At 52.4% G+C, this 20,730-nt stretch overlaps 5 protein-coding genes across 5 annotated transcripts; 3 read left to right on the top strand and 2 right to left on the bottom strand.

The window, feature by feature from the left end:
* Positions 1 to 3,380: 3,380 nt before the first annotated feature.
* On the top strand, positions 3,381 to 8,161 carry AKAW2_30157A (PT repeat family protein; the record flags this gene model as incomplete). Its single annotated transcript, XM_041686639.1, has 3 exons — positions 3,381 to 3,657; positions 3,738 to 7,763; positions 7,836 to 8,161. The coding sequence occupies 3 exons, from the start codon at positions 3,381 to 3,383 to the stop codon at positions 8,159 to 8,161; spliced, it is 4,629 nt and encodes a 1,542-aa protein (XP_041540604.1).
* Positions 8,162 to 9,971: 1,810 nt separating this feature from the next.
* AKAW2_30156A (uncharacterized protein) lies at positions 9,972 to 12,882 on the top strand (the record flags this gene model as incomplete). Its single annotated transcript, XM_041686638.1, has 2 exons — positions 9,972 to 10,080; positions 10,163 to 12,882. The coding sequence occupies 2 exons, from the start codon at positions 9,972 to 9,974 to the stop codon at positions 12,880 to 12,882; spliced, it is 2,829 nt and encodes a 942-aa protein (XP_041540603.1).
* A 485-nt stretch (positions 12,883 to 13,367) lies between these two features.
* AKAW2_30155S (nuclear export protein Noc3) lies at positions 13,368 to 15,437 on the bottom strand (the record flags this gene model as incomplete). The annotated part of the gene is made up of 1 exon (XM_041686637.1): positions 13,368 to 15,437. The coding sequence occupies one exon, from the start codon at positions 15,435 to 15,437 to the stop codon at positions 13,368 to 13,370; it is 2,070 nt and encodes a 689-aa protein (XP_041540602.1).
* Positions 15,438 to 17,011: 1,574 nt separating this feature from the next.
* DCN1 (DCN1 family protein) lies at positions 17,012 to 18,805 on the top strand (the record flags this gene model as incomplete). The annotated part of the gene is made up of 5 exons (XM_041686636.1): positions 17,012 to 17,095; positions 17,213 to 17,256; positions 17,999 to 18,069; positions 18,129 to 18,303; positions 18,379 to 18,805. The coding sequence occupies 5 exons, from the start codon at positions 17,012 to 17,014 to the stop codon at positions 18,803 to 18,805; spliced, it is 801 nt and encodes a 266-aa protein (XP_041540601.1).
* Positions 18,806 to 19,350: 545 nt separating this feature from the next.
* On the bottom strand, positions 19,351 to 20,247 carry AKAW2_30153S (Mpv17/PMP22 family protein; the record flags this gene model as incomplete). The annotated part of the gene is made up of 4 exons (XM_041686635.1): positions 19,351 to 19,407; positions 19,464 to 19,730; positions 19,788 to 20,063; positions 20,143 to 20,247. 4 exons carry the CDS (start codon positions 20,245 to 20,247, stop codon positions 19,351 to 19,353), a joined length of 705 nt encoding a protein of 234 aa, XP_041540600.1.
* Between the last annotated feature and the right edge of the window lie 483 nt (positions 20,248 to 20,730).

The following is a 20,730-nucleotide window of genomic DNA, read 5'->3' as shown; positions in this document are numbered from 1 at the left end:
GTAGGTTTTGGTATAATGGAAGGTATAATATACAATGCTAGTAACGTGCCATAGTCAGTCAAATCAAACTCGGCCGTAAGACAGAAAAGCATAAAGCCAAAAATGACGTACTACTTCCATGTACATACTATGTAGATCGTAGTACTAGTAGTATCATTGTCCCATAGACATTCAGCCGATACTATGACCATCATCGTTAGTACCGTGAACTACTATTCTGGTTATTTGTTTATTTGTATATATTTCTCCAACAGCTTAGAACCTAATCCACACACAAGAAAACATCTACATACTACATAGTAGTACTAAGTACTGCTAGGATCCATGTGACGATCCCGCGCCGCTAAGGCATCTTCGATTCGCTGCCCGAGGCTCGAGCTCCTCGCAGATATGTTGAACGAGGGCAAGCGGACTCCGAGAAAACCCCGACCAATCATGAATCTAACTGAAGGGGGAAGCATTAGATAAAAACTAAATAGAGTTTCCGGACTAGACTACATTTTTTTCTGTTCATTATCACCTCTAGTATATACTTTGTTCCTATGCAGGAAGAAACAAAAAAAAAAGTTACCCAACTACGTCAGAATATGAGAAATGACGACGATAGATGTTTTGTTTTTTTGTGTGTTGCCCAGTCAGTCATGTCATGACTCAGTTGGTAATTGCCGTGATTCTGGGTTCTGGTTCCATGGCTGTGCTCCACTGCGATTTATAATGGAATTGGAATTGGAATTTGTCTGGCTGGGTTGGTTATTGGATAGGGGGAGGGGCTGAGAAATACGAGTCTATTTGATGGAGTAGATGGATATACGGAGTACTATGGATAGATAGTGGATGGGGGGCAGAGAGAGAGAGAGAGAGAGAGACGTCAATAGGGGAGGGAGGAAGCGAGAGGATGAAATAGGAAAAAGGAGAAAAGTTGGTTTTATGACTCATTGTATTCATTATTAGTTAGTTGTGCTGTTTGTTCAGATCAGTTCGTTTCCCTTCCACCGAATGGTGGTTTAGGAAATTATCGATATGATTTCTTATTCGTTAGGTGCAATGAAACGCGAACTTGCAGGGCACTACTACTACATACTTATCTTCTACTGGATGAGGAGATCATACACCTGACCTGAAGGAACTGCGGGTTTCGCTTTTGCCAACACAGCAACTCTCCGACCCGGAAAAGTATGATGATGATGATGCTGATGATGATGTCTTCTTGTTATGCAGCGACTAAAGCATAACACCGGGAATTGCGGAGGCGAAAATGTAAGTGCAAAACAGATGGGACTGACTGGACTGGACTGGACTGGACTGGTACTTATTGACCTACATATGCTGTGCAGCGGGATTCGATGCGATCGGATCTATCTGTCTCTCCATCTATTCCCCAGGTAACTATCAGGTTTAGATCAGATTTGACGTACTTTAGTATAGTTCCTCCTTCAATTATTGGTGAATTGGTAAAGGTGGCTTAACCAGAAACGAGCGAAGTAAATACTGCTAGTACTGGGTATTTTGTTGTTGTTGTTTGATATGATGGACTTTTTTTTTTTTTCCTGTCTTCTGATTCGGGACGCTTTCCCGCCGGTGCCGAGTTGCCCTGCGAAAAAGTAAAGGTCTTTCTTTTTTTTCTTTTCGGCGAGCTGCGGGTGGAGGTGCCGGTGGTGCCACTAATTCAGCCTAGTTTAGTTTCTAGTACTAAGAGAGTTCTCCACTGTGCCGGGCCAGTCAGTCAGTCACTCGCTCCATCAGGGATTTTCTTCTTTTCTTCTTTTGTGTTTTTCTTTTGGTTCCAACGTTCCGCTGAACATCATAGGGGAAAATCAGTCGCAGAAAGAAGAGCCAGAGAAGATAACTGCAGCAGAGAAAAATACAATCCTGTTCCCAACTACATCCTGCATCAAACAAAACCTGCATTGTAAGCAGCAGCAGCAGTAGATGTTCCAGGAAGAATATGTAGTACCCTCACCAGTCCTCCGAACCGTAAGAGCCTGCTTGTGAAAGGCGCATGTCCAGGCTTATCTTGCATCGCAAGGTCTCTCATCGTCTCTCTTCTCACCTCGCATGATTGGTGCCCTCAAAGCCACACCACTTCACCGCATTTTTCCCTTTCCCAGGCGCTCGTTAGCTTGAAAAGGATCGGCGAATGTGATGCCAATAATTCCTCTCTTTCTTTTCCTCTCCGGACTGCGGCGCTTGCAATGCGAACGGCCTCTCATTGGAGCCGGGCCAACGCCTGCGCCTCGGCTTTTCCCAGCAATCATTCCGGTCTGATATGGCTTGATCGTTCATGCTTTTGCAACTCGCACCTCGTAGGTTTTAACCTTGGGTCTAATTCTGCCGTTCCCCCCCCTCCCTCATTGATTGTGCCATTATCAGTGGTCATTCACACCCACCTCTTCCTTTGCCCCCCCCATCGAGGAGCGGGTGAGGAAAAATCAAAACTGTAGGTAGAAAAGTAGTGTCCCCGGGCAATGGCATCATGGCGCGACCCTCCCAAACCAAAAAATCAAAATCAAAACAAATCCTTACTAGGCAGAAGGGGGAAAAAACTGGAAATCACTGTGACAACTGCAGCTGCCCCGCCAACTGACCGGGCTAATTAACGGCCATCCTTACACTAGAAGGAGTGGACTAGATGGATAGTCATCCTGGGTCCCCATCGGTCTTCCGTGGGGACCGTAGAGTATTATTATTATTATTTACTGGGAAGAATTAGATACCTACTTACTACTAGTACTACTAGTACTACTAAGCAAGTAACTGACGGGTGCTGGTACTGGGTTGCTGGTGCTATTCTTGTCTTGTCCTGTCTTGTCCGTACGGCGCTGCTCCGTCCTACCAGTAATTTTTTTTTCTCCTCCTCCTCCTCCCCCTCCTCCCAATCTCTCCCTCTCCAACCTTTTGATTAGAATTTCCCCTCTCTCTTCCCAATCTTCTCTTTACTTCTACTTTACCTCTCTCATCATCCATCGCTGTTTGTTTGTACTCCCAAACAAAAAGAGTCATTCTTATCAAACCCATCTTCCCATCTCTCCCCACCCCCCCCCTCCAATCTCGTCCTCATCTCTCCGCTGCCCCTCCAAGACATCCTCCCCCTCCCCTTACCTCCTCACTCCTCCTCATACACCTTTCAATTCCACCTCGGGAGGGCCCTGTCTTGTCCTACCACGCCGTTTGCCGTCTGATCGCCTGTATATTATTGCTTTTCCAGTCCATTGATATCCTTGCGGTGGCCCGTCGTCTGTTCTTGTCTTGATACCTCCAAGACTTTCCAAAAATCACAACAACAACAACAAAAAAGCCTAGTCGAGTCCAGCGTCTTACAGTTTCTTCCTACTTTTCTTCTGTTTGCGTCTGTTGCATCTTAACGACTGTTACGACCTTTTATGACCACAATGGCCCACCCCGCTGGTGAGACCGTCACAATCTCTGTCCGTCGTCCGATTGACGATCCCGTCTTCGTGGCCGGCACTTTCTCCGAGCCGCAATGGGAGCCCCTCGAATTGAGCTCCAAGATGGTGGATACCGAACCGGATGAGGAGGGATTGGTTTCGACAGAATATCTATTCTACCGCGAGTTGGAGTTGTCCCCTGGTCAATATCAATATAGATTCCGCGAGGGCGCTTCCGGCCCGTGGTTCCACGACGAGGCTGTCAAACACGGTACGCTTGAACCTTCTTTCTCCCGACATTGCATCATCGCGCAACCCATCTGAAGCTGACAAACTTACTTGCAACTACAGCCGCAGGGGAAGGAGGTCTGGTGAACAACTTCCTCACCGTCGGACCGAGCGGAGATGCCGCCGCGGAGACCGAGGAAGCCGCGCCGAAAGAGAACGGCGTCAATGGGGCCGCTGAGCATGCTGCCCCCGTACAGGAACCCGTCGTCGAGGAGAAGCAGTCCGAGTCGGTCCCCGAGCCGGAAGAAAAGAAGGATGCTGAAGTGACGGAGCCTGCCACCAACGGTGTCGCAGCACCTGAGGTCAACGGAACGGAATCCGCCGAGCAAACCTCCGACTCCAAGCACGAAGACGTTACGACGGAGAAGGCCGACGAGGCGACGGAAACACCTGCTGAGAGCCAGCCCGCACCGAAGGAAGCGGAAGAGGTTTCAGCTGCCCCCGCCGTCACTGAGGAGGTGAAGCCTGAGTCTGACGTCCAGGTTAAAGCTGAGGAGCAACCGGAGACTTCGACCGAGAGCGCCACCGTCGCGGATACCGAAAAGGACGCCGAAGAGCCTAAAAACACTGAGGTTACGGAGGAGATCACGTCGAAGCCGGCAGAGTCTGCTCCAGAGCCCGCAGCCCAGGAATCGACCGAGGCTGAGGTTACGGGAGAGCAGCCCGTCGTGGAGGAAGTAACCCCCGAGGTTGTTGCCAAGGATGTTGCTGCTGAACCTGCTGCTGAAGAACCGGCCCGTGAAGAACCTGCCGCCGAGAAGCCGACGGAGTCCACTGTTGAAGAAGCTACGACACAGGAGGCCCCCAAGGAAGAGTCCGCACCGAAGGAACCGGAGACCCCCGCCGCCGAGACGACTACCGAATCTACCGCCGAAGAGCCTACAAAGGAAGTGGAAGAGGTGAACACTACAGCTACCGAGACTGCCACTGAGGCTGCTACCGAAGAGCCTGCGAAGGAGTCGGTTACGGAAGAAGCAGCGGAAGCGCCCAGCACTGAGGTCCCGGCTACCGAGCCCGCTACGGAGGAACCTGCGCAGGAGGTCGCCAAGGACGAAGTCAAGGCTGAAGAACCCGCCGAGGCGACCACTGCTGTGGAGTCCACCGTTGAAGAACCCTTGAAGGAAGTGACCAAGGAGGAAGCTACTCCGGAGCCCTCGACTGCTGAGCCTACCACGGAAACCGTGGAAAAGGCCATCACTGAAGAGGCCCCTGTGGAAGCTGCACCTGTCGAGGAGCAACCCAAGGAATCCGTTACCGACAAGGACGCTGTGGAGCAGCCGGCTGAGGAGGAATCCGCCGCCCCCCAACCTTCCGAGGCCCCGGTCGAGGAATCTGTCCCCGAGAACACCGTTTCTGAACCGACAACGGAGGTGGCCACCGAGCCTGTCACCGAGACTCCAGTTGCTGATGAGCCCACTGAACCGTCTGCGGAAGAAGCGCACACTGAGCCTGCTGCGGAGAAGGTTGAGGAGCCTAAGACAGAAGAGCTTGCCGACCAGAAGGCAACTGAAGGTGCAGCTGAAGCTTCGATTGAGACAGAGGAAAAGACTGCTGAGCCCGCAGAGGAGCACCCTACCGAGGCAACCGCCGAGATCACCGAGCCACCGGTCACGGAGAAGCCGGCAGAGGAACCCGCTGAACAGGTCACGGAAACCTCTGAAGAGGTTGCAAAGGAGGAGCCTGTCCAGCAGGAGTCTTCTAGCGATTCTGTTACCGAACAGGCTGCTGTTGATGCTCCGGCTGAAGAGACTACGGAAACTCCTGCTAAGGAAACCCCTGTCGAGGAGGTAGCGACCGAAACTGTTGCGGAAGAGGCACTTGTCGAGACTTCGACCACGGAAGTGGCTGAAGAAGCTGTCAAGGTTGACTCGGCTGTCGAAGAACCGGTGGTTGAGAAGCCTGTCGCAGAAGAACCAGTTGTCGAGGCCTCCGTTTCAGAGACAGCTGAGGAGTCTCCCAAGGAGACTGCTGCGGAGGAAGCAGTGGTTGAGGCGGTTGCGGAAGAGCCCGTTGCTGAGACCGTTGCTTCGGAGACTGTTGAAGAGACCGCCCAGCCTGCAGTTGAGGAACCGGCCACGGAGACTTCAGCCAAGGATGTTGCTGAAGAGCCTGCTCAGGAGCCTGCTGCTGAAGCCACCGCTACAGAGGTTGAGGAATCTGCCCAGCCAGCTGCTGAGGAGCCGGCTGCTGAGAAGCTTGTTGTCGAGGAGCCCGCCCCTGAAGCAACCACCACGCAGACCGAGGAATCCGCGCCGGAGCCTGTCGTCGAACAGACTGCTCAGGAGACCCCGGCCGAGGAAGTTGTCGAGCAACCGGCTGTTGAAGAGCCGGCCGTCGAGGAATCAGTGGCCGAGAAGACAGTTCAGGAAGAAGAACCCGTCAAGGACGACGAGCCTGAAGTGACAGTTGCACATGAAGAGACTGCGAAGGAAGAAGTCCCGGCTCCCCAGGAGCCTGCTCATGAAGAAGCTGCTCCCGCAGTCCCCGAGTCGCAGGAGACTGCCGAGGTCGCTGCTGAAGAGACCAAGGAGGCGGTTGCTGAAGAGCCTGAGCACGCAGCTGAAGCTCCGGCTGCTGAAGAGCTGGTGAAGGAGGAAGTCGTCGCGGAGACCAAGCCTGAAGAATCCCTTCCCGAGGAATCTACTAAGGAGCCTGCCGTGGAGGAGCCTACCGTGCAAGAATCCCAGCAGACTGAAGAGCCCATTGAGGACACTGTTGCGGACGAGTCAACGGACGAGTCCTCCAACCTAGCTGAGTCTACTGTCGCTACGACTGCTGGAGATGAGATTGTCTTTGACAACCAGTCCACCAAGGAAACTGAGCCAGTCACCGAAGAGCTTGTCGAGGAGTCTGTTAAGGAAGCTGTCGAGGAGCCTGCTGTCGAGGAACCCGTCAAGGAGGCTGTCGCTGAAGAGCCTGCTGTTGAGGAACCTGTTAAGGTGGCTGTTGTTGAGGAGCCTGCCGTCGAGCAGCCTGCTTCGAAGGAGCTCGTTGTTGAGGAGCCTCCTGTCGAGGAACCTGTCAAGGAGGTCGTCGCTGAAGAGCCTGTTGTCGAAGAGCCTGCGGTCGAGGAACCTGTTAAGGAGGCTGTTGAGGAACCTGCTGTTGAGGAGCCTGCCGTGAAGGAGGTTGTCGTTGAGGAGGCTGCCGCCACGGAACCTGTTACCGAAGAACCTGTCGCCAAGGAAGCTGTCGAGGAGGCTGCCATCGAGGAACCTGCTGTCGAGGCGCCTGTCACTCATGAGGCCGAAAAGGAGACTGCTGAGGAGCCGGTTGCGGAAGTTGCCCAAGAACAAGCGGCAGCTGAGTCGGTCCCCGAGCACTCTGAGAAGGAGGCCGTTGCTGAGGCTGCTGTTGCGGCAGTTGGAGCAGTCGCGGCGGCGGAGGTTGTCGACAAGGTTGCTGAGCCAGCTGTTCAGGAGCCCGTTGCTACTGAACCGGTTGTTGAGGCCGCAACCGTTGAAGCTACTGAGGCTCCGGTTGAGAAGGAGGTTGCTGCCGCAGAGCCTGTCCCTGAGACCCACGAAGAAACGGCCAAGGCCGAAGAGGCACAGGAGCAGAAGGCTGTGGAGGGAGCTGTCGCACAGGTTGAAGGACAGGTTACCGAGCCGGTGCATGCGCCCAAGGATGAGCCGGCTGCAGTTGAGACTGTCGTCGAGCCTGTTGCTACCGAGGAAGCCCCGAAGGCCGAAGTTGCTGAGGCTGTTAGTGTCGAGAAGGAGGAACCTGTCCAGGTTGAAACCGTCAGTGAGCCGGCCCCGGCTGAGCCTCAAGCCAAGGAAGTGCCTGTGCCTACCGAGGTGGAGGCTCCTGTCGAGGCCAAAATTGTGACGGCACATGAAGAGCCTATTCCTGAGACGGCCAAGGAGGCCGCTCCTGAGGAGTCTGCCAAGGATAGCATCTTTAGCCCTGAGGTTCTTGGCGCAGGTGTTGCTACTGTTGCTGCCGGTGCTGCCATTACCGCCGGAGTGTATGCGGCCACTCACAAGGAACACGAAGCTGCTCCTGAGCACGTTGAGTCCAAGCAAGTTCCCGTCCAGCCTGAGAGCACAGATAAGGCAGTCGTCACCGAAAACAAGCCTACCGAGCGTATGCACTTCTCAAGTCCTGCAGCGAATCAGCTGGGAATTATCGAATATGGAGCTGACCCTGTAACAGCAGTTGCCGAGGCACCTTCTACCGAGCAGCCTTCTGCATCTACCCAGCAGCCTCATGTCGAAGACGATGCCGAGCCCCAGCCCAAGAAGGCTTCCGAGCCCCAGCCCGCCACCGAGCCCGCCGCGCCGTCCGAGAATGCCGCCGACAAGGCAGTTGCCACCAAGGGCGACGAGGAAGATCGTGCCCAAAGTCAAAACCGGTCAGTCACAGCTGTTTCTCTGAACCGTAAACATGACAGCTGGTTTAAGACCATCCTTCGGGCTGTGTTCACCAATTTCTTTGGGGCTATTTTCTCGCCGTTCCGTCGCCGTGGAAGGAACAACCAGTAGAGTCGTGTCGGGTGTTGAAGACCGAGACGTTTATTGTTCATGATTGTGGTTGCCAAAGCTAATATGGTTCAGGAATCTGTTCTTGATGAGCGTTTTTGCTGCACCATTGCTAGCATTTGTTTGGCATGCATATACCCGATGATTGTTCGAAGTTGCCGAGTTTGCGCGCCCACCAGTTTATCCATCGATTCCCCTGTATTTGGTATTCTGCTGTCGAGCTGTTTCGCTCTCCTCTCAAATTGTCTGAATTATTGATTCCGCATTTTTAATCGTTCATTCCTTTTGTCAGATTGGTAGTAGTTCTGTTGCAGTTTTCTGCCAGTATGTAATGATGTGCATGATGATATGATATAATGATATGATTTAGAAATTACTTGAGCAATCCTCTTAGCTAGTAGACATATAGTAGGACCTGGCCTTCCTTTGTCCTTAACTTAGCCTATCAAAGTTGGTTGTTGCTCTCGTGTCTGTATGCTGAGAGCTACTCCATCGTAGGGATTTTCGATGACCACTCCTGTAGAATATTCCCCAGCACCCTAATCTTCGTTGAGAAGCAGTAGACTCTGCAGAAAGAAGTTCGTTCTACCTTAAAAACACCACTCTCACATAATACCCAAGGTTAGACCACTTATACATGAGGACAACCAAGATCAAGCAAGCATGCGTTGTAGATTCTCCTTCCCCGAACCTTATGATCTACACCATCTACTTACACGATATAACTCTGGCGACCTCTGAGTATTCAACTACAAGCCCAGTCTCGAATATAAGCTCCTATATAGACAGGCACATCCATATCCCTTAGCCCATTCTCCAGCACATTTCACATCCCACATCTCACACCTCACCCCTCACACCACCCCAAACCTATAACCCTACAGAGCACATAGTAGAAACAAAGATTCACACGAATTCACCACCACCTTCATATCCCTCCCAGCCACCCTCTCCCCCCCAACTCGCCAGCGATATCAAGCAAACCGAACCCAATCCCAAGTCCAGCACTCATTCATTCACTGCCCCTATCAACCACACATATCTCCCCCAAACCCACAGCAGTAGAAACAGTAACACCAGCGCTCACATAGCATGCAAACATGCATACAGACAAAACATAACTACAACACATCTAGTAGAAAATGTTGCTTACCGACTCACTCCCTCGTTTCCTCATCTCGTATCATCCATCCATCTTCGTGTTGTGTTGTTGCGTTTCTGTCGCGTCTCGTTTCGATTTTCATCTTCACGATACGCCATCATCACGAATCTAGATACGGATTAGAACTTACTACCACTACTAACGTTACGCTGTGCTTTGCTTTGCTTTGCTTTGCTTAGTCGTTGATACGTACGCACGCACATCGCATCATTCCCTTTGCTCATAGCTTAGTCGTCAATGCGTCCTGCTGTGATTTACCGTGCCACGTTCCTTTTGATCCTTTTTCGTTCCGCTCAGCTCTGGCAGCGTCTGCGTGAACGGGCGAACGAGAAGGTTAGGGATAGGGAAGGGAAGGAGCCTAATCTTTGAGTTGAGTTAAGTTAAGTGGGTTTCGTTGGGAAAGGTAGAGTATTATCTTCTTCTTCTTGGAATTCAGAGATCGTGCCTGCTAGGATTGAGGAGTCAGACTGCTCACACTGTGCTAGATACAGAGCCCGGTTCCATCCACTGATTAGTCTTGATTAAGCTGGTGAGTTCTTATCCATCCTGGGGAACCTGAATCGATAAAGAAGGGGATAAAGAGAGAAGGACGTAAAAAGACACAGCTAACCATACTTAGCATACTGCTTCTTCTTCTTCTTCATCATCATCATGTCGGTCAATGAGGGAAATGCGTGGGCTCTGCGACGGGCCAAGGAGAGAGAACAGATGAGATTGAGCGGTGATACTGAGCAGGGTAGTCTTTCCTCGATGAAAAGTGGTATGTGTGCTTCTTTTCTTCATCCCATACTTCAAGGAAAAGAAAGGGACAAAGAAAGAACAAAGCTAACAAAAAGAAACAGTTAAAACGATCTCGCCAGAACTGGGAAAGTTGGACTTCGAATCCGACCTCGCTCTACCAATGCCAAATCCTCGCACTGCTCGAGCCAACTCGATCGTAAACGACACTCCCCCTAGCTTGCCTACCAGTGGAAGCGGGAGTGGAAGTCTCTGGAGCAGAAGCATTGCTAAGAAACGCTCGTTCACTGAACCGGGTCGTTTGGCAGCGGCGGCAGCTTCAACATCAGCGACTGGTGAGAAAAAGTCGGAGAAGAAATCAACCTTCAAGGCTCTCAAGGCCAAGCTCAGCTTCAAGGATCTAAAGAAGGAGTTTCGCAAGGAGGTCCCACCGGCAAGTACGATGCCGAAAATCACTATCCTCCGGGATGATTCTTCTTCTTTGGATTCTTTCGCTGCAAAGGGGAACAATTTCGAAGTCGAGAGGCTGTACACTCCCAGACCTAGGGTGATGGAGGTGGGTTCGGGGTCATCGTCGCTATCACGGAAGTCAAGTGTGATACGGTTGGATGACTGTTTGAAGGATTTCGAAAAGGCGTCGGATTCTTCCGTGCGTACGCCCATGAAGGATGGTGGTGGTGGTGCTGGTGGTGAAGGCGCTAGATTCAAACACTCGCTCATCCACAGCAATGAAGCGGAAGAGGGACATACTTCGACTCTGCTCGATGCCGTTCTCCTGAGCGGATCGTCACCAGCTGCCCGTACAGGAGAGCTCAGGAATAGCAGGCTGCCAGAGGTCGTTAGCACACCTCAACGCGCATGCAGTTATGCAGCTGAGCCAGCGTCTCCCAAGAGTGCGGCATCCACGGTCCGCGAGAGCGAAGCTGCACGCACGTACTCCCCATCGGTGTATGAGACGATCTTGTCTGATAGAACGTCCGATCTGCCACGTCGCGATCACGGGGTGACCAGCATCGAGGAAGTCATTTCGCTCACGCCAACCCGGGACAGTGACTCGTCCGTCAAGAAAGGTTCCGACACCCGTCTGTCGGCATTGGCGTCTCCTGCGACAACGTTCCAGGCCGGTCCTGATGGCTCGTCTAGCGAATACGTTACCGCTCAGGTCCCCGTCGATAGAGCGCAGCTTCTGGGTTCCACTGGTCGGGGTGGCTTCGCCCCTACGCCGCCAGACCCAGGTTATCAAAACACGGCGGCGCTGGAGGAGCAACTTGCTTCGCACGTAGAGCAGCTCCATTTCCACGTGCAGCATGCGGCCAGTAAACTCGTCAAGACGTTCGAGGACAAAAACGCCTGGCACATGGACCAAGTTCTTCGCCATGTGGACACGATGGTTGACCTAGCTCAGGCCATCAACAAGAAAGCGGCTGCTCAGACTGAGCTATTGAAGGAAGCACGGACTGCCGTTGCGGATGTCAGGGCTCATATCGACACGCTGCGACGCGAAGTGCGCGTCATCAAGTCGAAAATCATCACTGCGATCCACGAGGAAATTGGAAAGCTCAGGTACGACCTCCAAGAGGAGGGTAAGCTTGGCCCTGGCAACCCAGCATCTGAGGGAATCCTGACCCCCAGTGCTGGGCTGCAGGGCCCATCGATTCCTTTGATGGTGAACCGAGACTTGAGCGCGCAGGATGATGGGAGGGACAAGTTGCTGCCGAGAAAAGAAGAAGGGAAGTATGGTGAGATGAAGAAGAAGAAGACGAAGAACGAGCAAGAGGAAAATAAAGAAAGAAAACAAGCAGCCCCGTCGAGCGTGTTACGCAGTGCCAATCTTGTGAATAGCTCGTCCTCCGCTTACCTGAGCGTCAGAGACCATCAGCACCAGATCACTGAAAAGCGAGTTGCCTGGAAAGATGACTATGAGGACACTTCAGGATCCCCCACTCCCAAAGCATCTACTTTCCTCGATCTACCAGACCTGCTCGTGCCAGCAATCGAACAAGCCGAAGCCTTACTCACATCTGCTGCACAGCCCAAGATGGACAAACCTGCACCCAAACGCAGCTTCTTCAACCTACTTCTTCACCGTGACAGTGATAATAACGCCAGCCGCACGCAGGAGAACAAACCTCAAGCTGTCGACAACAACAAGGCACAGGACAAACTTACCACCCCCAATCCCAGCCACGATCCAAACTTGGACCCCAGCACCATCCACCCAGTCCTACGCACCCCCGAGCAAAGCAAAATCCTCGCCGAGCGCGACCTCGAACGCATCCGTCTCGAAAAGCACCAGCTGGCCATGCTGACAACTCCAAGTCCCACTCCTGCTCGACGTCCCGGCGTGCTCAAGTCATCGAAATCTCACTCTTCAATCGGCGGTGGTGCTGGCACTTCTACTGCTGAGAGTACCTCCTCCTCACCTCCTCCTACTCTGCACGGATGGCCTCTTCCAGATGTGTACAAGAATAGGCTGCCTGCTGTGCCGTCTCGCAGCTTGAACTCAACTCCCCAGCAGCAGCAGCAGCAGCAGCAGCAGCAGCAGCAACAGGGCTTCGATAACCCGTACCCGATTTTCAGACACCCTGTTCCTGCCTCGACTGCGCCTGGTTCAATTGGTTCTACTTCTAGTTCCCCTGTCGGGTTCTCGCCGTCGCAGGGTGGTAGTGGTAGTCGTACTGATGGCCCTCCTCCCAGACCTCGTCGTCCGCCTCCGCTTCCGCTTGAGCTGATTTCATCGAATACTACTACTGTTAGTTTTGGACGGAAGAGAGAGGGGTCGGGAAGACATCGGAGTGGGACGTTGGAGAGGGTCGACGAGTAGGTAGGAATTGATTGGTGATGGGTTGGTGAGAATTTGATTGATGGAGGTGGAATGGCTGATTTGTCAATCAGTCAAGTCTCAGTTACTTCTTTGTTTTCTTTCACTTATGAGGTGGACGATGTCATGACTTTATGTTTTATTGAGTTTCATCATGAAGAGCGATGGTATGTTTCTTTTTTCTTTCCTTTCGTTGGCATCTCATTGAGCGGGTATTATGAGATTATTGATGGGGTTGAAGTGAGGTGTCAATGGGTGTTTTAAGGGCATATTTATGAAATCGGAGTTGGAGGAAAAGGAAGTTTAAAAAAAAGGAGTTCTCTGAGTTTCTCATTTGTTTCATTTTACCGGGTATCGGATACTCTATGGGAATTGTGAACAGATAATGATAATGATAATGAATAAAAAAAAAAAAAACAGATTTATAAAGAGAAGTTGGAAAAGGCGTAAGTTAGATAAATTTGACCCGCTAATTAAAAACAATGACTCTATTTCCGCGTCGCAATCATCTTCTCTACATCCAACGCAGCATCCCGAACCTGAGGACAGTAATGCTGGCGCAACAACTCTCCCTCCCAGATCGTGCCCGCGAAGACATTAGTCGCCTCGATATCTGTAGCGTACGCATTGAACACACCGTCTCCCTTGCGCTCATCACTGTGCCACAGTGAGGAGATGCGGCGTGCATTATGCTTGGCCACCTGGTTCATGAGCGACAGGGTCGCGAGGGCGGACTTCTCGGGCAGCTGGAGCGAGGATGTCATCAGGCGCTTGGAGAAAGAGCCTAGGCGGACGGGAGGGGGCATTCCGTGTGCGCGGGAAATCAGAGTAGATTGCAAGCAGCGAAGGAGAAGAACCATGGGCGTCTGGAAGTTGACCTTCTTCCTGGATCGGTAGGCCGGGTTTGCTTCGGGGGAGTTGGGGTCGGGGAGGCGGAGGGATTTGTCGGGGTTGAATTCGACGTCGGGGTTGATGGAGAGGTTGTACAGAGAGCGGTAGAGGTGTTTTACGAAGAAACTCAGGTCCAGGTGGAGTGTGCTGGCGGCCTTGCTGGCGTCTTGTCCTTCCAGGAGGGCAAAGGCTGTGACGGTACAGAGGAGGGCTTCGCGCTGGGCGTCGCGGGTCGTGGCTGGCTCCGCTTCATTGGTTTCGTCTGTCTCCTCCTCCTCTTCTTCCTCTTCGGCTCGATCGGCGTGGCCGATCAGGTCCTTGAGTGCTTCCAGCAAGTCACCGAAGAAGTCCTGGTTGATCAGGTGGGCGTACTTGGCCAGACCTTCGAGGACAGGGCCCATGAGCTTGGGGATGCGGAGCTTGAGGATTCGGAAGTAGACGCCGAAGACGAGCTTCAGCGTTTCTGCTTGGTTCTTGTCTCTCTCTTCGTGGGAGACCAGTGCGTCGGCCTCCTTCATGTCCTTCTCGACCGCTTTGCGCTCCTTCTGGACCTTGCGTTCCCGCTTGGTGCGGAACTCGCGCTTCTGCTTGGGCTTCTTGTTGAATTGCGGGGTCTCCTCTTCTTCTTCGCGATCGATTCTGTCTCTTGACGCCTTGCGGGAGAATTCGGACAGCAGACGGAGGTGGAGGAAGGTATCCAGGACGGTCTCGTTGATGCGGAACTCCTTCGCCTTCATCATCTTCGACAGCAGACGGACAGCCTCGAGGGACACAACTCCGTCCTCGTCCCGTATGAAAACCTCCTCCATGGTCTCGCGACATTTGACGAAATCGGCATCGACTTGTTTCCGGGCGAGGCGGTTGACGAGGATCTTCAAGAGCTCGCTACGGAAGTTGAAGTGCGCCACGGAAAGGAGTAGGTTGCAGGCGCAGTTGATCGCGATGCTCTTGAGGCCAGGGTCCACCTGGGGGCCGTCCTTCTTGGCTGGTTTCGTGAGTTCCACCAGCTTCTGGATGTAATGCTTGTAGTTCGACAGGAGGGATTGTTCGAAGGTCCGTAGCTTGCGCACTTCCTTGGAGATTTTCGCGGACAGGTCTTCGTCGCCGAGGGGTCGGATTCGGTAGCCAGGAATAACGTCCTTGTACACTGCAGCCTGAGCGGCGAGGGCCAGTTTCTGGATCGCAACATGTTCTCCCCGCTCCATGATTTCGGCCATTGTCTTGAATAGCGGCATGTTCTCTTCCGGATCTTCGTTGATTAACGTAGCAAGTCGCGCAAGTTCCTCCTTGGTCTGGATGATTTGCAGCTTCAATGGGATTTTCGGCTTCTCTTCTTCAACCTCTTCCTCATCTTCATCGGAATCCGCATCCTCCATATCCTCGTCGTCATCGGTGCCCAGAAAGCTGTCGGATTCTTCAGCCTCCGGCTCGGGTTCCGGTTCCGCCACATTTTGTAGACCCTCCGCAGTCTTGATAGGCAATCTCGTTTGTTCCTTGTCCTTCTTGCCCAATTTGCGCGGGCGCTGCTCATAGTCTTGTTCAAGGTCCCACTCGGCGGCATTGCTGTAGAAGTCGCTGGCAGACGCACCACCGGAGGATTTGGAGCCACGCTCCTCATCTCCAGGAGGGCTCACCCGTCTCCGTTTAGTCGTACGTGCAGGAGCCATTTCGCGGTGCCTGGGGTATATTCTGGGGTGTGGTAGCGGCAAGTTGTTTGCGCGGGTTGACTGTCCGAAACTTTTTTTCTGCGGTGCCAAGACCTGGACGCTAAAGGCGGCCGCTCCACCTTGTCTAGAATTTTTGTTCCCGCGGAGCTTCGACTTACAAAGGCTGCATCGCAATCGCGTCTGGAAATCTTCCTGCGCTTTTCTGCTTGTTTATATTCTATTCAGTCCTCGCGTCTAGTGCAGTGAACTGAAAACAGTCTTTCAAGATGCGTCAACTCACCGAAGGTAGGTGCAACCATCTCCGTCTGTTGTGATTCTTGCGCATGGGTTCTCATATCGTTTCTGCATAGAGGAAACCCGGACTCTGTTCGAGAAGTTGGCCAATTACACTGGAAGGAGTCTTAACAACCTGATCGCTCCTCCTTCTGCCTCCGAAGATGCCAACGACCGCTATGTTTTCCGTCTCCACGGCAGCAGAGTATACTACCTGAGACTTTCCCTGGCGAACCTCGCAACCAGCATCCCTCGCGCCAACCTCCTCACCCTCGGAACCTGCATCGGAAAGTTCACCAAGACCGGAAAGTTCAGAATCCAGCTTACGGCTTTGGATGTCCTCGCTCCCCATGCGCGCTACAAGGTGTGGATCAAGCAGAACGGTGTGATGCCGTTCCTCTATGGCTCCAACGTGGCCAAGGCCCACGTCGGAAGATTCAGCGAGGACTGCCCGGAGAATGCGGGTGTCATTGTTATGGATATGAATGATACGCCATTGGTAAGAGGTCCTTGGCTGGATTGAGGTAACCCAGGCTGATAGACAATAGGGATTCGGTGTGACTGCCCGGTCGAGTGCTGAGACCCGGAGATTGGAGCCCACAGCCAACGTGGTGTTCCGTCAGGCAGATATTGGAGAGTACCTGAGAGAGGTAGGTTGACGAAGTGTCATATTCACTGTATCAAATTGCTAACTTTCCCCTAGGAAGATACTCTGTTTACGACCTAAGCCAAAGCCTTGCATACGCGGGATCGAACATGGGAGATTCATACTAGATACCTGGGCATTCTCGCAGGAGTTCTGGAGTCGTCTGTCTGTACATTTAGAAAAGTGTTTCTCAATTCACCTTATCCATCTATTATCTCATGATATTTTTCTGTGATTTCGGCTCTGCTGGACATTCGTAAGCTTGATAAAAGTAGGCTAAACCATTACAGATATTACTGAATCCCGTATAGTATAATATTGAGCAGCAAGCCAATCCCACCGAATGGCAGGTGTGAGTGGTGGTGTTGGGGAATGTGATGTGAAGCTGGCAGAAGATTAGAATATTAGATGCGGGGCACGTGCACGGGCACCTCTCACTCAGCGAGCTCGATTCGGAGATGTGAAGTTTCCCCATCCAGTCATTTCAGCAGCGGATTAACAACACTTCTGTATATTTCCTCACCTTGCAGCCAGTGTGCTCACAGCCACCAACCCTTTCACATCCTCACTCCCACGTTGGCCTCCTAAAGAGTCCCTACACCCCCCTCCATCTGCCAATATCTTCCCCGCAGGCCACTGCCTGCCTCACCCCACCATGCCGCCTTACTCTACTGCTCAGAAGCAATGTATAATGCAATTCGTGAACCTCACCCAAGCCAAGGACGCAGTAGCTGCAAAGGTATACACTGTCTCATTGCTTCTTTTGCCCTTTCTTCGGCAGATGCCATATCGCCCAACCAGTCTTATCTGCGCTCATCACGTGTTCCTCCATGACTGACTTGTCGTATGCATATAGTTCTTGAAAGCATCTCGCTGGAATGTGGAACAAGCTCTTGATGCGTGAGTATAAGTTCTTGTACTCTATTCAATTATCCCTGGCTTTACTTGCTGGCTATGCTATCACGTTTCCACTCTTGTGGCCGCGGTCCCATGGACCTGGTCATCTTATGCCTCGCTTGGTTATTTCATTACGTTAGGCCTGGCGTCGTCTCATCTGTCTGTATCCCTCGTCCGGCAGGACTGAATCAAGGTACTGTTAGGTGTTGGTGCAGGCTATCCTGAAACACCTCATTGTTCAACCATGAAGACATGTCGTCCGGCGGATACAGCTGAAGACGTAAATCTGACGCTGTCAGATGTCACTCTGTCCCATGCGATATGCAGTAAAACGACTGTCGATTGAGACTTTGTCATCTCTGAGAGCTTTTTCTCCGGCAGCTTCAGACAAGAGCCCTCCACAAGCGTGTAGTATGTCTGCTATCAAATTTCGACATCTATATCGTTCAGCCAGATTTTCCTACACCTTACCTGGCGGATGGTGCGCTTAGAGAATCTGCCTTGAGGTCTACCCCCCACTTTACCTAGTGGTCAAAAGAATACTGCTCTTGCAGTATGCCTAGCACAAAAGCAGAAAGAACGGGACATTTACACATGAGACCACCCAGCCTGCGCATTGAAATCCGAGCATGCATCAGAGTCCCACCGACTCTAGCACTGTCTACATCTTCTGCTTCATACACCCACCAACATATGATTCAACCCACTGATCTCAAACAGTCGCTAATTCCAACCTCACCTCCAGATACTTCCAAAGCTCCTCCGGCGCCGGCGGTAGCACATCCTCACTGAGCAAGATCTTCGATAGTTATCGAGGTTCGTCCACCATTCCCACCTTCTTCCCTATAAGTATATCCAAAACTAACCTCCACCAGATGCCCCAGAAGACAACCCAGACGGGATCGGCATCGAAGGCGCGATGAAATACCTCGGCGACATCAAAGTCGGCCTCGACGAAGTAGCATGTCTAGGAATTGCCGAAACGCTCAAATCCCCGTCAATGGGCGAATTCACCCGCGAAGGCTTCATCAATGGCTGGAGAATAACTGGGTAGATATCCCACATCCCACACCCACACACACACATCCCCAAACAAACAAACAAACTAATATACGTGGAAATTAGATCCGACACCCTCGACAAAATGATCGCCCACGCCGCGGACATGCGCGCGCGCATCCCCATCCAACCGGACCTCTTCCGGCGGGTGTACCGCTTCACCTTCCCACTCTGTCGCATGCAAGGCCAGCGGAACCTGCAGTTCGAGATCGCGGCGGAGCAATGGCGGCTGTTCTTCACGCCGCAGAATGGCGGGGTGCAGTGGAACACGAAGTCGACTCCGTGGTTGGATTGGTGGATTGAGTTCCTGGAGGAGAGGGGGAAGAGGCCCGTGAATAAGGATCTGTGGGAGCAGGTGGAGGTGTTTATGCGGAAGACGATGGAAGATGAGAACTTTGGGTGGTGGAGTGCGGATGGGGCGTGGCCGGGGGCGTTGGATGATTTTGTGGAGTGGGTGCAGAAGAAGAGGGGGGAGGATATGGAGGTTGAGTAGGTAGTGTTTTCTTCTTCGTCTTCTTAATCATTCTTGATGTGAGATTTGACTAGTTGTCTACATGACGGTTAGGTAGATAAATGGGATGGGTTTATGATTATTACTATTACATGATGGTAAGGGATGGTGTAGGGAATCTTTAAATCTTGGTATTTTGTTATCGGTATGAAACTATGGCGACAGTGATAGACAGAAGAGGTATGCAGCATGGTGGGTTGTGTCGCCAAGGAAATAGAGAATAGAAACGATAAAACATATTCATCATAACAGGGGCAGGGCAAACATATCTTCATCTCGACGCCAGAGCTCCATCATCAGAGGGTATATCCGGGTCAGATTAGGATGTCATGGGGGTAATGAAATGGATGACAGGGAAAGGGTGGACTTTCCGATAAGGTGGCTGGGCCGAGGCAGCCGCTCATTCCGGCAGTCTCTCGGGTTCGGAAGACGTACCCGAGTGAACGGACTGCCTCAACTGACCATTATTGGAAAGTCCACACTGTCCTATCGGTAGTCATAAGCTAGAAACAGTATATTTACATCGTTTACCGGTAGTCGCCCTTGTCGTACTCGCTACCGGGTCCACGGCGTTGGTCGTAGCGCTGTCGTGCTAAGGTTAGCGACTGGTCGCGTCGGGATCGTCACGTAGCTGATTTACCTTGCGGAGAGCCTCAAGACGCTTCTTCTTGGTGTGCGTGTTGACGTAGGTTCCAATGACGAACCCGACAATGTTGAAGAAAGGCACCCAGGTGTGCTCGGGGAGGAACTTCTGGGCAAAGGCCAGCGCGATGGGCGAGGTGACCCAGCTGACCTTCATGACGGGCATGAAACCGGCCCGCACGGTAGCGCGGACCTGGTGGAAGGTGCGCGCGCCCGCGATAACTGCCATGCAGCACAGGTACACGGCGTTTTGGATGGGGGAGACCTGCGTCGCGTCAGCATTCCAGGCGCACGTCAGAAGGGAGTTTCAGATCGAACATACCAACAAGTTGCTGGCGAGGATCTGCAGGATCTTGGCCTTGATGCTCGTCCGGCCAGCGAAGACCCGCTGCAGAATTCCAATGAGGAAGTGGCCCAGCGGGGCGCTGATGAACATTCCGTAGAGGGCCATCTTGGGGACGCGGGCGCTGAAGTAGTGACCGTGCTTGCTGACATCATGGGCGATCCACGAGGCCAGGATTTCTTGCAAACTGGACAGGACACCGGAGGTCAACATTTTAGTGCGCAGGGGGTTCGACTGCAGTTGGCGAAGGTAGAGCTATAATGGACGCGCATTGTCTCAATCAGTGGACTGTAAACACGCATCGGGGGTGCGATTACACAGGCGCAAAACATACAGCGAGATAGCCATCGCCAGTCAACCGGTTTCCAACCTTGTGGACCAATTCCTTGGTATCCTCCCGTATCGAGGTGACGGCCTCGTCCTGGAACTTGGCAGACATTTTTGCTGATCTGGTGGGTGTGGGTGAGGGTGTGGGTGAGGCTGAAGGTGAGGAAAGAGAAGAAGATTAAGCGCGCGCGATATGGTCAATTAAGAAGGACGGGAGCCAGAAGATGATAAAGTCACGGAAGACGGCAGCTACGGATATTACGGGACACGGTCAGCCAAGCCAGACAAGGGAGTGGGGTGAGAACCACAATGGAGATTTGGTGGAGATGGGAGAACGAGAGGAAGAGGAATGAAGTGAGTTTTGGGCTTGGGGAAAGAAGGTAGGACAGACAGACAGACAGAGGTGAGGTGAGATTTGAGATTAGGTGGAAAACATGGGGTTGGCGACGGAAGATGCGCTGTCCCGCATAGAACGGCAGGGAAAAGGAGGAGCAGGGGGGGGAGAGGGAGATGAGATTGTTGGCTGATGGATGATTTGTTGATGGGCAGCAACAGCACCCGCCAGCCAAAACAACTAGTAACTTAACGAGGCTAA

This window comes from Aspergillus luchuensis, chromosome 3 (genome assembly GCF_016861625.1).
Source record: "Aspergillus luchuensis IFO 4308 DNA, chromosome 3, nearly complete sequence".
Lineage (NCBI taxonomy): Eukaryota > Fungi > Ascomycota > Eurotiomycetes > Eurotiales > Aspergillaceae > Aspergillus > Aspergillus luchuensis.
The sequence above is the reverse complement of the archived record's forward strand: the minus strand, read 5'-3'. Positions and strand labels throughout refer to the sequence as shown.